This window comes from Brienomyrus brachyistius, chromosome 11 (genome assembly GCF_023856365.1).
Source record: "Brienomyrus brachyistius isolate T26 chromosome 11, BBRACH_0.4, whole genome shotgun sequence".
Taxonomy (NCBI): Eukaryota; Metazoa; Chordata; class Actinopteri; order Osteoglossiformes; family Mormyridae; genus Brienomyrus; species Brienomyrus brachyistius.
Window position 1 is genome coordinate 24,123,532 of NC_064543.1, and position 14,795 is coordinate 24,138,326.

The 14,795-nt window shown below is 39.5% G+C and overlaps 1 protein-coding gene across 1 annotated transcript in view; it reads right to left on the bottom strand.

The window, feature by feature from the left end:
• Positions 1 to 726: 726 nt before the first annotated feature.
• LOC125704249 (C-Jun-amino-terminal kinase-interacting protein 1-like) overlaps positions 727 to 14,795 on the bottom strand; it is a 52,448-nt gene continuing 38,379 nt past the window's right edge. The window contains exons 6-12 of the mRNA XM_048969674.1: positions 5,671 to 5,746; positions 3,926 to 4,098; positions 3,618 to 3,721; positions 3,379 to 3,483; positions 2,232 to 2,302; positions 1,918 to 2,016; positions 727 to 1,658 (exon numbers count right to left, since the gene is read on the bottom strand). Of these exons, the coding sequence (XP_048825631.1) occupies positions 1,586 to 1,658; positions 1,918 to 2,016; positions 2,232 to 2,302; positions 3,379 to 3,483; positions 3,618 to 3,721; positions 3,926 to 4,098; positions 5,671 to 5,746 (701 nt within the window). The 3' untranslated portion in view covers positions 727 to 1,585. The remainder of the gene's footprint in view (positions 1,659 to 1,917; positions 2,017 to 2,231; positions 2,303 to 3,378; positions 3,484 to 3,617; positions 3,722 to 3,925; positions 4,099 to 5,670; positions 5,747 to 14,795) is intronic.

Genomic DNA, 14,795 nt, shown 5'->3' on the forward strand with positions numbered 1-14,795 from the left:
ATCTGAAAATACCAGGACTCCTATAATCTCTCTGCTTCCCAGACAAAATCACATCCTCTGTTAAACAGATTCTCCCTAGCTTCACATTTAAAAATAGCTTTATTTCACATACATTTTATATCTATTTTGGGTGGGTTGTTAGGTACTTTGTCTGCAGTTTCTGGGTGAAACAACCCAATTTTCCCTTAAACAAAACATGTTCATTGAATCACCATTAAATGTGTCCTAAAACCTGCATTACAGTTTGGCAAAAACCTCGAACAGAGTAGCCCTTTCTGTGGTTGCTGGGAAATAGTGTGAATGTCCACCCACACCTTACATTATTGATTACCTGTGGGTTATTATCAAAATAAAAATACATTAAGTGTAAAACAGTGGATACTTCATATCCTTCCACTAAAGTAGCAATACAACAGTGGCGGGATCCCACTTTACTTCACTTTACTCCAGGTAGGACAGTCACTGACCTGCATGAATCATTTACATCTGACACAGTTCCCTATTTCCACAACTGGAGCAGGGCATATCTAGATTTCATTTTAATGACCACATATCCAAATGAAGTGCTTGCTGTAAAAAAATGATATAGAACCCATACTTTCATTTTTAAATAGCTGGCTACTAATTAACCAGCGAGTCTTCTAACAGCAATAGAATTGAAACCTCCATTTTAAACAGGTTATCAAGTTCTCCAGCGCATCCTTAAAATGCCCCCCCCCCCCCCCCCCCCCCAATTTCTCTAAACTCAAATAAAACATGGCAGGAACCAGCGTACATTCAGTACAGGAGAATCACAAGCTCAAAAATCAAAGAAACTGTCACATGTTTGGTCTTTATCCAAGTGCAAATATGGGTCACCAAGGAAATGCCTGCTAATCTGATGTCATTACAGTTTACTGTATAAAAAAAAAGAAAACCTTCAGAAAAATTGCCCATGACCTTTTATCAGACATCTGATCTGTGGCTTCTAGCATTTTCTTTGTATATCAGCACTTTGATGCAAGAACATGTATGTATGTGTGGATGGGTGTGCATGTGTGTGTGTGGATTATGTTTATATTATGTTGTGGGGACCAAATGTTCCCCACAATGTAATAAAAACCTGCTATTTTGACATTGTGAGGAACATTTTTCAGGTCCCCACAAAGATATGTGAATTCAGTCAAAAAACTAGTCTCGTATTTAGTTTGGTTACTTATGGTTAAGGTTAGGGGCTGGGAAGGGGTTAAGGTTATCTTGTGAAATGAATGGAGAGTCCCCACAAAGATATAATTACAAACCTGTGTGTGTGTGTATATTTATGTATGGATAGACCAATCTATTCCAGATCCACTCAACAGAGGGAAATACTACAACGGTGCTTTGAATGTTGTGCTTGTTCCCTACTGAGATGTTTATAAGAACTGGGCCATGTGTTAATAATGAGCAATGCGCCCAATTTAGCTTTGAATCTAAGAAAATGTTTTGGCCAGAAAGCAGATGCCTCATTCTCTTTTTTAAATGTAGATTTTCATCTTTTGGATTCATCATGCAACAAGTTATGATACACAATGATGTACAAGGCTCTAGAGAGGACCAAGGCAGGCTACTCCAGGTAGATGTCTTCTGTTGGGCACGTGTATTCCACAAACTCCTTGTAGAACTGCTGGAAAGCTCTCCTGCTCAGGGACAAAAAGTGGGACCAGTAATGAAACTGATTTGATGACAATGAAACTAGTATCACTGAGTAAGTACATGTCCAGCTACGATGGCTGAATTTGTTATATTTTAAACACCATTGAGGTCAATGACTCCACAAGTGATGCACATACAAATCAAGATTAATTTATTTCTTTAAGTAAATAACAAACACAATTTAGCATCAAAATATATGCAAATAAATTCTAGTACAGCAAAAAAGAGAGAAGCCGTACTCACCCCACGGATCCTGCCAGAGGCTTAGTGGAGTGCTCAGACACAAACACATGACAGGCAAACCTTTGATCTGCTGGGTGCTTTGTGATGAAGCCGAAATACCTGGAAGTAACACAGGTTTTATCTTTCACTCCCTGCAAAATTCTAAACCACACCCAGTGTCACACAATGCCCCCATGAAAAAACCGTGCTGTTAAAGGGCTGCGCCAGGGAAGATTTGAAAGAATCATGTGTGAATACATTTTTCATATGGGTATGTAACATGACTATTAAGTATAAAATGTTTAAGATTCTTTGAAATTGAAATATTGACTCACTTATTGTTCTTTGGGTGATATCCACAGAAGGAGATGTTCTTAAGCTGAAAGAAGTGACTGCATGTATTCTCCTGCGAAAACACAAAAAATATGGGTCTTGCACACCCAATACAAGGCAGTGTCACGTACAATACATAACTCCACAGATGTTTATCACACTGCAAACAACTTCAAGTTCATTATTTGCTTTCCCAAAGAGAATTTACGTATGTGTGTACAATTTACGTATGTGTGTACATTTCCAAAATAGCTCTCCATTTCATTTTACAGATATTGTGTTTTTTTTCTCACAGTACTCCAATGCTTCTGTAAATTCCACATACACTCATACATTTTTATAACAACCTAAAAACATGGTTTCAACCTGGACTCTGTGACCCCTCTGCACTGAAAAAATATGTAGAGGGAGATGCTGCTCAGTTTCCCCCACCCCCACCCTTATTGTGATATGGTCAGAACAAAAAACACTCTGTGATCAGCACAATGTCTGCCTCTGGTGCTTAGTGCTTAGTTACTGAAGTGGTCACACATTAGTGGTGGGGGCCCAAATCTCTGATTATTTTCACAAGGGGGTCCCTGGTTTCAAAGTGTCTGAAACAAGCCTGCACACAACCACTGACGGAACCTGCCAAGGAAATCTGGAATATAGTGGCGGGTAGTGCTGGCATAACCAGCAGGTACACAGGCCTGTCTCCATGACATAACGTTCTCAGATGCACCACACAACACTCATTCTTCTCTGAAGATGTCTACAGCACACCATTCAGGGTCTGTGACAGGGCAAACTCACCTCACAAACAAGATAAAAGCTCTAAGCTGTTCAGAACATACAGATTGCCACTCGGTGAACATTACGCAACTGAATTATTACATTACAGGCTATATTGTATTTCACTGTCCACATGGGGGCAGTATCCACCTTCCTTGATGTGTCGAGCTTAATATAAGCAACCATATGAGCTGGTCATGCGATTTTAGTCAATTTTGAAGTGAAGCTAATTCAAAGAGTAAGAACTGATCTGTTGCATTAGAATATACTATATCTTAAATCAATTTATATTTAACTATATATTGTCAAGTGCAACACTTTGAGTAAAAATCGGCAGTATAAAAAATTACATGAAACTATTACAGCGTGGTGACATACTCTGTAGTCATTCTGCACCACGATTTTCACTCCTTTTAAGTTGATCTCCAGTATGCAGGATGAGGGTGGATTGAACTGCACTGTCATTCTTCTGTTGGTGGCAATCTGGAACAGATGGCAAGCACGTTAGTCTTAAAAGACCCACACACCTCACATTAATACCAAGAAGTGTGCAGTAAGCCCTCACATCCCCCTAGCTCTCCTGCTCCCCCCGTTTTTCTCCTATGATCCCACAGTACCTTCTGCATTGCAGCACAGAGGATGTCATTCCCTTTGTGGTATGGCACCTGGACGGAGCCCAGAAACTTCACCCTGAACTTGTCCACCCAGTCACTGCTTTGCTCTGTAGGACAAACAGCCGCAGATTAGAAAGCTCAGCTGTGGCAAAATGTTACACATTATTATCGGCATGTATACTAATATTCACAGCAGGTATCCCTGAAAACCTACACAATGGAACTCAAAGTAAATTCGTATTTTTAAATAGAATTTCCCCATAAAGAAAACATTACTTGGCAATGATGACCAGTTGTCATGGCAGCCTCACCTTTCAGGCTCTCAGGTTCCTTGGCAACCTCGATGGCATAGTAGGCCGGGAAGATGCCGCGGGTCCCAGTGCGCATGTTGTAGCCCTCATACCAGTAATCCTCCGCCTGCACTTCCACAAGCAGCGGGTCGTCAACTTCCAGCTCCAGCTCATCACCATGGCGTGGGACGAACCTGAGGCCCACAGTGAGCGGGTCGGGGGGGTCAGGCAGGGGTGGGAAGGTCAGGTCCTCATAGACACCAACCATCATTCCGAAGGAGGATGCTCCGCTGGAGCTGAGCTGGGATTGAACCATTAGCACACAAAGCAGATCTTGTGTATAATCTGCCTGCTGAGTTTTTGGCTTTTAATTGTGTAATTATTAATGGGGTTCTATTAGAAAACAAGTAGAAAACAAAAATGGCTGCCATAATCCTTATGCTATTTGCACTAAATCATATCTGCCATCGTTTTTTTGCCAGGGTCCCCATACATTTTGTTTTCCAAAATTCCATATTTTTCCAGACTGTTTCGGGTGGTTGTCAGGGCTAGGTGGTGGTCTCCCCCACTCCCCTGAAGATGCCACCCTGGCCAATTGCCCATCTTACACTCGCCAAGATCTTCCGCTGACTGTGACTAGATGTTAATGTTTCTGCCTGCTATGTGGTAAGAACTCACTCAAGTTCCAGATGTCGAACTTTACACATCCTCTGCATTTTGCATTCTGTTAACATTTGGAATCCTTAGCCAACCAGTTACAATATTTGGTTAAACAAAAAGGATGAGAACTTGCATTTCCACACAGTAAGCATTGTAAATTACAAAGTAGCTTACATCAGTCTTTCTTGCTGGAAACTATTCAAGCGTGCAGCCCATAGACCGACCCCTAGTGCTTTGCTTGGGATGCTGCCCTTAGATGTGAACTCAGTGCACATTCTGGCACAAACAACCAGCTCACATCAGTGATTTCATCAAAGACATTAAAAAGCACATTCATATGATTTGTTTAGTATACATGTTGTAATAGTCTGGAAATGTTTCTGAAATACTTTATTTCCTTTTTCTATAATAATCCAGACTTGGAAAACACACAAAAAAAATATCTAAATCAATACTTCTCCATACTGTGTAGGAACCCTGTAGTCTTCTTGTGACAGAGTGCACAGGGACATGGCCTGAACACGTTGGCCAAATCAGCCTTGGTGAGCTAAATACTGTCTACTCAATAAAGTTTCAATCATTAAACTTTTGCATTTTAAAAACAATATGGAGTTCTGAACTGGAATTGATGTGTTGACGTTTTATAATGTAATGCCAAGATCCTTTGATTATCACCGTAACTTATGACTGACAACTTAGTCCTGTTTTTACCTCATCCATTGTTCACGGCACAAAAGCGGAGTGTGCAGCTCTGTTCTTACAGCCTGCAGTGAGGAATCTTACTCCCTCACCTGAGCCTCACCCACTGCTGCCATCGCAGATAGAGATTTATTGGCTCCACTTCCTGGAAATGCGAAGGCCAAGAGCCAGTGAAGCATATTAGATTGGGCTCAAGCTAAATCTCTTGTGTTTTTTTTTCCATGTTTGACAGAAAGTACTTATGGGAAAGGAAATACAAGCCTATTACGAAGCAGTTTTTGCTGGATTTTGGCATCGGAGAGCACAGTGTATGATACTTGATATGTGTTGCGCTGAACAAAGTGCTGACGAGACCCGTCGATATTCCCCCGATTCCCCCCGATCTGGGGTCTTTGGAATGGACTCACCTGAATACTGCCCTATGACTCTGGTCCCTCTCCTCCCCATTGATGAAACAAGAGAACAGCCCAAAGGACTCTGCACCTGGGGGAAGGGTGTATAGAGACTGTGTGCACATTACAGACACATCATCGTCACAGGCAAAACCAAGACAGAGCAGTGACAGTATCACATCCTCGGTCCACATCTGCCTTCACAGTCAAAGAAACTGCATTTCTAAAATCCATGCGAAACTATTCTGCAACAAAATCAGGACCTACACTGAGGAAGTGAGAGCACCGACCAGTTTGAAGCATCACAGGCTGGTTTAAAATAGTGAGTTAAATAATGAACGTGATCAAATAATGAAATAATTTGCAAATATATTTTAAAAGCATTCTACTCTGAATTATTAACATTAGGAACCTGGCACAGTTTGAAAAGTGTATTTTTATGCATTTCTTTATAATAAATGGTTTGCCTTCTTCGTGCTGTGTACTCCCCCCCCCCCCCCCCACACACACACACAAAAAGAAGAAAACATGCACGCATCCATGTCAGAGTAATTCACACATAATTAAAGCCCATCTCTGCACCCCCTAGGCAGGACATGTGCCGCAGTGGAGGGGGTGAAAAAGCATGTTAAGCAGCACAGGCTCTGGGAAGGTGGGGGCTTTCCAAGGTGACTCAGGCTCACAGGGAGATTTACGCACACACCCCGTGTTGTGGTAACCTGCTCATCATCCTCCTGGAGTTCCCTCCCCCTCCCACCAGCAAAGCTCCTAATTTAAAACCTCGTGCAGACATTTGTCACTCCAAGTGTTGGAAATCTGCTGCAGCTAGATGCCTTATCAGGCATTTAAGGTATAGATCTTGAGAATAGCTGGGGGTTAGGGCCTTACTCTGCTGGTCCCAAACCTATGACCTTCTGGACATGGACATAGAACCTTCACCCACTGGGGTATACTCCACTGTGATACATGATATGTAATATCTAGCGCATCTTTAACATGATATTTAATACTTAATCTTCCCATAATAAAACTATATGCAAACAAAGGTATCAGGGTGTGTGGCTCAGTGGTTTACGACTCTGATCGGAAGGTAACTGGCTCAAATCCTTGCTGGCAGAGTGATTTTACTATTGGGCCCTTGAACAAGGCCCTTAAATCCAGTTGATCAATGAACATAAACCATTATCCCAGCATTGGCATTTAATGCTCGTCTGCATTGAACTATGTATCTTAACATAGAGGTGAAAAAATTAAATGGGCATCCTCTCCAACTGCTAGCAAGTTCAAAACAAAGTGCTTGAAGTCCAGCACACACAGGGAGGGCCACTCTCTAACTTTGTCTTTTGTACATGCTGCCCATGATCAATATTTAATACAGGAACTATGAATTAACTAGAAAGTGGGATTATTAGCATGATATTAGCATTACTCCGCCCATCTAATCCATACTCTTCCCACAATCACCATCCTGCACAATTTCTAGAAGTACTGGATGGATCAACTGGAAATGTGAAAGCCAGCAAATGTATATTTACTCAAATGTTCTGAGTCCTTGTTGGGACATGTAATTCTTCAAACTACACCTATTCATTTATTGCACATTCCACTTAGATGTCACTTTGCAGAATCTTTCCCCACCAATTGGGGGTTACTTGTATTTCTTTGTCTTAGACATTCATATTATTCATATTTTTTATATGTCTAAATTTTCCATTTTCCATGACATAACTATATGAACTGTGACAGACACACTAATGAAAAGGCCATGGACAGTTATATTTGGGCATGATGTACCAAACTGTGCACCAAATTTAGTTTGAGATTCCCCTGAAGTGTTAAAATCAAACTCATATAATCCATAAAATGTGTACGATTTACTTTTTTGTGCTCTTAATTTGCTATTTCAAGCTCTTGAATTAATGTTCAAACTAATTAAATTTAATATTTTAGTTATTTGTTTTCTTGTCTAAGGAAAACGTGACCACAAAGCCAGAAGCTGGAGGGAAGTGAGCGAATACCACAGATATTATGGACAACCAATTTTATGGCAGAAATTAGGCTTATGGTTATCTAATTCTGAATACTGTGCATGGTAATAGCCAACATATGCATAGATCTCTGAGTGTGTATCTTTACAGTAATGCATGTCATATATATATTATGTGGTACCTTGGGCGGAGCTTAATTCTCCACTTCTGACGTCATAAGAGGAAGTAGCGTATCCTTGATTCTGATTGGTCGAGAGTTTATGCCCATATATGGTATTAATACATGCTTATGCCACGTTTTGCCGACAGGGGGCGATATGGTTTTGGGAGATTGCCGTTATGTCCGTATATGGTATCAATACATGCTTATGCCACGTGTTGCCGATAGGGGGGTTTGGGAAGCTTTAATAGAATAAAAATACATTACATGTATTTTATCAATGTGCTTTTTAATTACGTTTTTAAGGAATAATAAAACATAGAGCAGGATAATGGCAAGCTAGCGCATACACGTTCAGCGGGGGCGTCCGTCCGGCCCTGTGTTGTTAGTAAGCACCGCGGCGTATTTTAAACGAAAGCACCCAAATGTTTTAAAAGAAGAAAGCACCAAGTGTGTTAAAGAAGAAAACCCTTAGGGTTATTTTAAAAGAAAAAGCAGGGGTGAATTTAAACAAACATGCCCGAAAGAAGCAGCAGAAGAGCAAATGTAAACAAGCGAAACCAACAAACATACACCCCGCCGTTTTAAAAGAAGAGTACACTCATTACATTTAACCAACACGAAAGACTTTAGTTATATTTACCAGGTTGAAGAAAGCATGCAAGCGGCAAACTTTTAGAAGAAATAAGACGAAACGATCCCGGAGCACTGCCACATGCGACTACTCTGTTTGAACAACGCGGGGCGGAATGGCCGATCGCTAGTCCGGCGCTTGGCGCATGCGCACCCACGCCGCCTCCCCTTTCAAAATGGCGGCGCCGGCGGAGCGCCTGTTTTAGCAAATTAAACCCCCTATAACCGTAATGTTTTTAAGTAATGAAGCACTTTTCTGTCAATGTGAATAATAAAGTAAAGCGCTCTGAGCATTTTCGATAGCAATAATCAGGAAATAACGCGGTTAATTCTTGTTTAAACGAATGCATGCTCTCACTCTTGTGTGGCGCACGCGCGTAGATCCACACAGCATTTCCTTTATTGAGCCAGCTCGTTGCGTGAAGCAGCTGTCAAATGGCTACCAGCGGAAGTTGTTGTCGTGATGCGAACCGTTGGCCTGGAGTGTGAGAAGCATGCCGCCATTCGGGCAGAATGCACACTAATTCTATATTTCATATGCTTATTTGTAAATAGTGTAAAATAATCTATTTCTAATTTAAATAAAAGTCGATCTCTAACACAACACCCCCCGGATTGCTTAGCTACATTTAGCTAAATTTATCTACGTATGGTTAATCAAAAGGTATAAACAGAACTTGAAAAGATGTATGACAACACATGCTGATCTTTTATTTCAAATAAGCCTCTTTAACCTCATCGTTTTTAAGCAATGAAACTCTTTTCGGCTAATGTGTTATTTAAAATAAAACATCTTAAGCATTTCGACAACAAGAATCAAGGAATAACGCTGGCGATCCTTGTTAAAATAACTCTCCATGTCGCGCTTGTGCGTGCAGCCACGACACCCACACACCACTGTCTTTTATTGAAAACAGCTGAGGCAAGTCGCTTTCGGAACTGTAAAGTGTGTATACAATAAGTAAACGTGTGTAAAAGAAGTATAAAATGTGTTATAAAGCACATAGCCAACATTAATTAATAAAGAATTTAAGCATAATACCCCAGACGTACCACGGCCTATAGCCGGTAGAAAGAGAGCTATCCTACGGCCTACAAGATAAAAGCATATGGCACCAAATTGGAATCAGTAGTCTTTAAAAGAATAAAATACATTATATGAATTTATCAATGCGACATTTTAAATACGTATTAAGGCATAATAATTTTAAGGGGTCACCGGACGCGTCGAGCTTTTCTAGCTAGAGAGGAAAGAGAGTCGGGCAGTTTTGAATGGTAAAAGCAGTAGTTGTGTATTGTTAACGGTTTATTTTTTAACAAAATGTACTATTTTATAACGGTAAAAACACAACAATCCTGTTTTTAGGGGAGATTCATGCGCATTGCATGTCTAGACATGTCGATCAGCTAATGGCCGCGGCAGTGAGCGATAAGCCTATGAGAAGGAAGCGTCAATTGACAAATTGACAAATTGTTGCAGAGTGCGTGTAACATCTCGTTTAACCGCTGGTCCTGAGTGTGACAAGCAGACAGACAGCATTCACGCACCGGCAGAAAGCACATTACGTCTATTTGTTAATCTGTTTTATTCGTAAATAGTATAAAATAATATATGTCTAATTGAAATAAAAGTCGATGTCTAACACCACAGCTCTGGGACTCTAGCATAGCCCCGGGCGCCCCGCTGAGGGCCTGTGGGGCTGGATGAAGTATCTAACTTCAATGGCTTAATCAGTAGGGTAAAGTGCCGTAACTTAAACGGGGGTATGACAAATTATTATAAAGTTTAAGCCAATAAGATTTAATTAATAAAATAATTTAGTTGTATTTTGTTAGTTTTATTTTCAATAAAACACACCCAGCGCATTATTAATTTAACAGATGCAGGAACTTGTGAGCGGTATTTAGCTACGTACTTCAAAAACATTTTAAAAACTTTGTTAGACTAATACCTTAGTTATTTTAATAATTTAAGGGATAAAAACATTTGTCGTGTTTGTCAATGTGTTATTGTAAGTAAATGCGTTATTTTCCAACGCCAAAAGCCCTGTCATGTTTTAAGTGAGAAATGATATGGACCAGCAACTCTCTCTGGGGGGAGCAACCCCGGTTAGGTACTATTAAGCAGCATTTAGTGACATGCATCAAAACACATTTGTAAAAACTTTGAAAGAATAAAGTCTTAGTTATTTTAATAAATACGTTTTTCAGTAAATGTTTATTCACGCGCATGCACACAAACACACACACACCCCGGAGGTCGGGGGGCTATAGAGTTTAACTTTAGGTTGCTGATCGCAATGTGTGACCAAACCCCAAAGCACCCTAACTTAGTCGTTTACTAACTTATCGTGAAAAACAGACAGAAATAGACTTGTAAATTCTAAAGAAAAGACATTAACTGTATTTGTTAATGTTTAAAGGTATACAAACTACAGTTGTATCGGACACGCACACAAAAACACTAAAAGAGTTTTGCTCAGTCAAAAAAAACACCAAACATATATTGTTCACGCTTTTTATTAAAATGTATAAGGATTGGTTTGTTATAGGGAAATTTTAAATTAATATGAGTGGGATATAAGTCATTTAGGCAACAAGATTTGAGGAAGAACCTAAATAGTGGCTGGAAATTAACAAACAAGGCAGGCAGAAGTGTGCTTTCCTTATCTCACAAGTCATGGAAGGGTGGGGTGGGGGGACACATAAGTGGGGGGTAGGAACTGTGGAATCAGGCAAGAGTGTAAGAATTTAGGATATAGTCTTGTTATTTTAAAGAAGGTGTACATGATTATTTAATTACTTTTAATAGGAACCAGTAAGATGCATTTAGCACCATGTTGCAAATACACATTAAAAACTTTAAAGAATAAGGTCATAGTTATTTTAATAAAGACATCCTACAAGGTACCCCACGGCCCTAACTTATATAATCTACAAGCTTGATCCGAGATGCTTGCTGAAGTACAATGCTAAGTTGACATCGGTAACGGAGCTGCAGCCTGTTTGATAGTTAATGAAACATAGTTCAAATTCAACAGTGTCAGCAGTCATCCACGATGCAGGGAGACTACAGATTGACTATAACGACCCCGTTTATCAGCTGGCATTATTTAAATTTTTTTTGACAGAATAAAGCCTTAGTTATTTTAATAAATATGTTTTTCAGCAAATGTATACTCATGCGCATGCACACAAACACACACACACACCGGAGGTCGGGGGGCTTTAGAGTTTAACTTTAGGTTGCTGATCGCAATGTGTGACCAAACCCCAAAGCACCCTAACTTAGTCGTTTACTAACTTATCGCGAAAAACAGACAGAAATAGACTTGTAAATTCTAAAGAAAAGACATTAACTGTTTTTGTTAATGTTTAAAGGTATACAAACTACAGTTGTATCGGACACGCACACAAAAACACTAAAAGAGTTTGCTCAGTCAAAAAAAAAAAAAAACACCAAACATATATTGTTCACGTTTTTTTATTAAAATGTATGAGGATTGTTTTGTTATAGCGAAATTTTAAATTAATATGAGTGTGATATAAGTCATTTAGGCAACAAGATTTGAGGAAGAACCTAAATAGTGGCTGGAAATTACCAACAAGGCAGGCAGAAGTGTGCTTTCCTTATCTCACAAGTCATGGAAGGGTGGGGTGGGGGGACACATAAGTGGGGGGGTAGGAACTGTGGAATCAGGCAAGAGTGTAAGAATTTAGGATATAGTCTTGTTATTTTAAAGAAGGTGTACATGATTATTTTAATTGCATTTAATAGGAACCAGTAAGCTGCATTTAGCACCATGCTGCAAATACACATTAAAAACTTTAAAGAATAAGGTCTTAGTTATTTTAATAAAGACACCCTACAAGGTGCCCACGACCCTAGCTTATATAATCTACAAGCTTGATCTGAGATGCTTGCTGGAGTACAATGCTAAGTTGACAACGGTAACGGTGCTGCAGCCTGTTTGATAGTTAATGAAACACAGTTCAAATTCAACAGTGTCAGTAGTCATCCACTATGCAGGGAGACTACAGATTGACTATAACGACCCGTTTATCTGTTGTCATTATTTAATTTATTTATTTATTTTTATTTTTTTGACAGAATAAAGCCTTAGTTATTTTAATAAATATGTTTTTTTCAGTAAATGTGTATTCATGCTCATGTGCACAAACACACACACACCGATGGTCAGGGGCTTTAGAGTTTAACTTTAGGTCTGTGAAAGTATAGGACCGCGATGTGTATACAGGCCCCAAAACATATTAACTTAGTCGTTCATGAGTCTTATTGTGAAAAACCATGCAAAATAGACATGCAAATTTTAAAGAAAAGACATTAACTGCTTTTGCTAATGTTTAAATGTATAAAAACTTTAGATGTATTTGTTAAACAGTCAAACAAAAATGTGTTATTTTAAAGTAGTATAAAATATAACCTTAACTTTGGACGCAAGATGAACAACCTACAAACACAGACAGACAGACACACACAAACACACAGCAAAGCCCCAAGCATGCGCACAAGCACACAACCAAAGGTGGGCTTTTAGAGTTTGCTCAATCAAAAAAACATCAGACCCATATAGTTTACGTTTTTTATTAAAATGTGTAAGGATCGCTCTGTTAGAGCGCAATTTTAAATTAGTATGATTGTGATATAAGTCATTTAGGCAACAAGATTTGAGGAAGAACCTAAGTAGCGGCTAGAAATGATCGACCAGGCAGACAGAAGTCTGCTTTTCTTATCTCGCAAGTCATGGAAGTGTAGGGGGGTGTAGGAACTGTGGAATCAGGCATAATTATTTTAATAAAGACATCCTACAAGGTATACCACGGCCCAAGCTTATAGCGTCTACTATCATGATTTGAGAGGCTAGATGGAGTACCATGTTAAGTTGACAATGGTAACTGAGATGCAGCCTGCATGCAGGGAGACTAGAGAGTGACTATAGTACCCCATTTAACCGTTGGGTCCTTATTTTTTAAGAATTTTGACAGAATAAAGCCTTAGTTATTTTAATAAATACGTTTTTTCCAGTACATGGTTGTTCATACTCATCTGCACAAACACACACACACACATCGGTGGTCAGGGGCTTTAGAGTTTAACTTTAGGTCAGTGAAAGTATAGGATCGTTATGTGTATTCAGACCCCAAAACATATTAACTTAGTCGTTCATGAGTCTTATTGTGAAAAACCGACAATATAGACTTGTAAATTTTAAAGAAAAGACATTAACAGCTTTTGTTAATGTTGAAATGTATAAAAACTTTAGCTGCTTTTCTTAAATGGCCAGAAAAATTGGCTCAACACTATTAGTTTATATGAGGATGGGGTGTTCGCAACAGTCACAATCCTCGCAGGCAAGCATAACATGCCAAAGAAACATCTCTTTCATTTATTTCAAAGCAGACACTTTGTGCAAAAGTTGTTTCCTCATTGCCCAAACGGCCACCAGAATTGGATGGCCCTTAAAGACCTTTCATAAGACTTGGAGGCCCTGTCCTGAGGTTTATCAAAGACCAGGTTCTTACACTATAGGAGACTGATGCTGTTTAAGTACTCGATGGGATGACCCCTGCAATGAAATTTGTAACATTTCAAGGTGTATATTTTAAAAGAATGAAGTGCCTGGCCAGTAAGAGAGGCATGGTATCGGATGGTGGAATGTCGATCGGGTTTGTTAGAGGGTTAGAGGAGATAGAACTATGTTTTGGCTCTGCTCTCTCGATTATCTGAGTTCTGGACAGACATATTCAAAGCCATTGAGCGGGACATCAACATAGTTCTGCCTCCTCTAATCCTCTAACAAACCCGATCGACATTCCACCATCCGATACCATGCCTCTCTTACTGGCCAGGCACTTCATTCTTTTAAAATATACACCTTGAAATGTTACAAATTTCATTGCAGGGGTCATCCCATCGAGTACTTAAACAGCATCAGTCTCCTATAGTGTAAGAACCTGGTCTTTGATAAACCTCAGGACAGGGCCTCCAAGTCTTATGAAAGGTCTTTAAGGGCCATCCAATTCTGGTGGCCGTTTGGGCAATGAGGAAACAACTTTTGCACAAAGTGTCTGCTTTGAAATAAATGAAAGAGATGTTTCTTTGGCATGTTATGCTTGCCTGCGAGGATTGTGACTGTTGCGAACACCCCATCCTCATATAAACTAATAGTGTTGAGCCAATTTTTCTGGCCATTTAAGAAAAGCAGCTAAAGTTTTTATACATTTCAACATTAACAAAAGCTGTTAATGTCTTTTCTTTAAAATTTACAAGTCTATATTGTCGGTTTTTCACAATAAGACTCATGAACGACTAAGTTAATATGTTTTGGGGTCTGAAT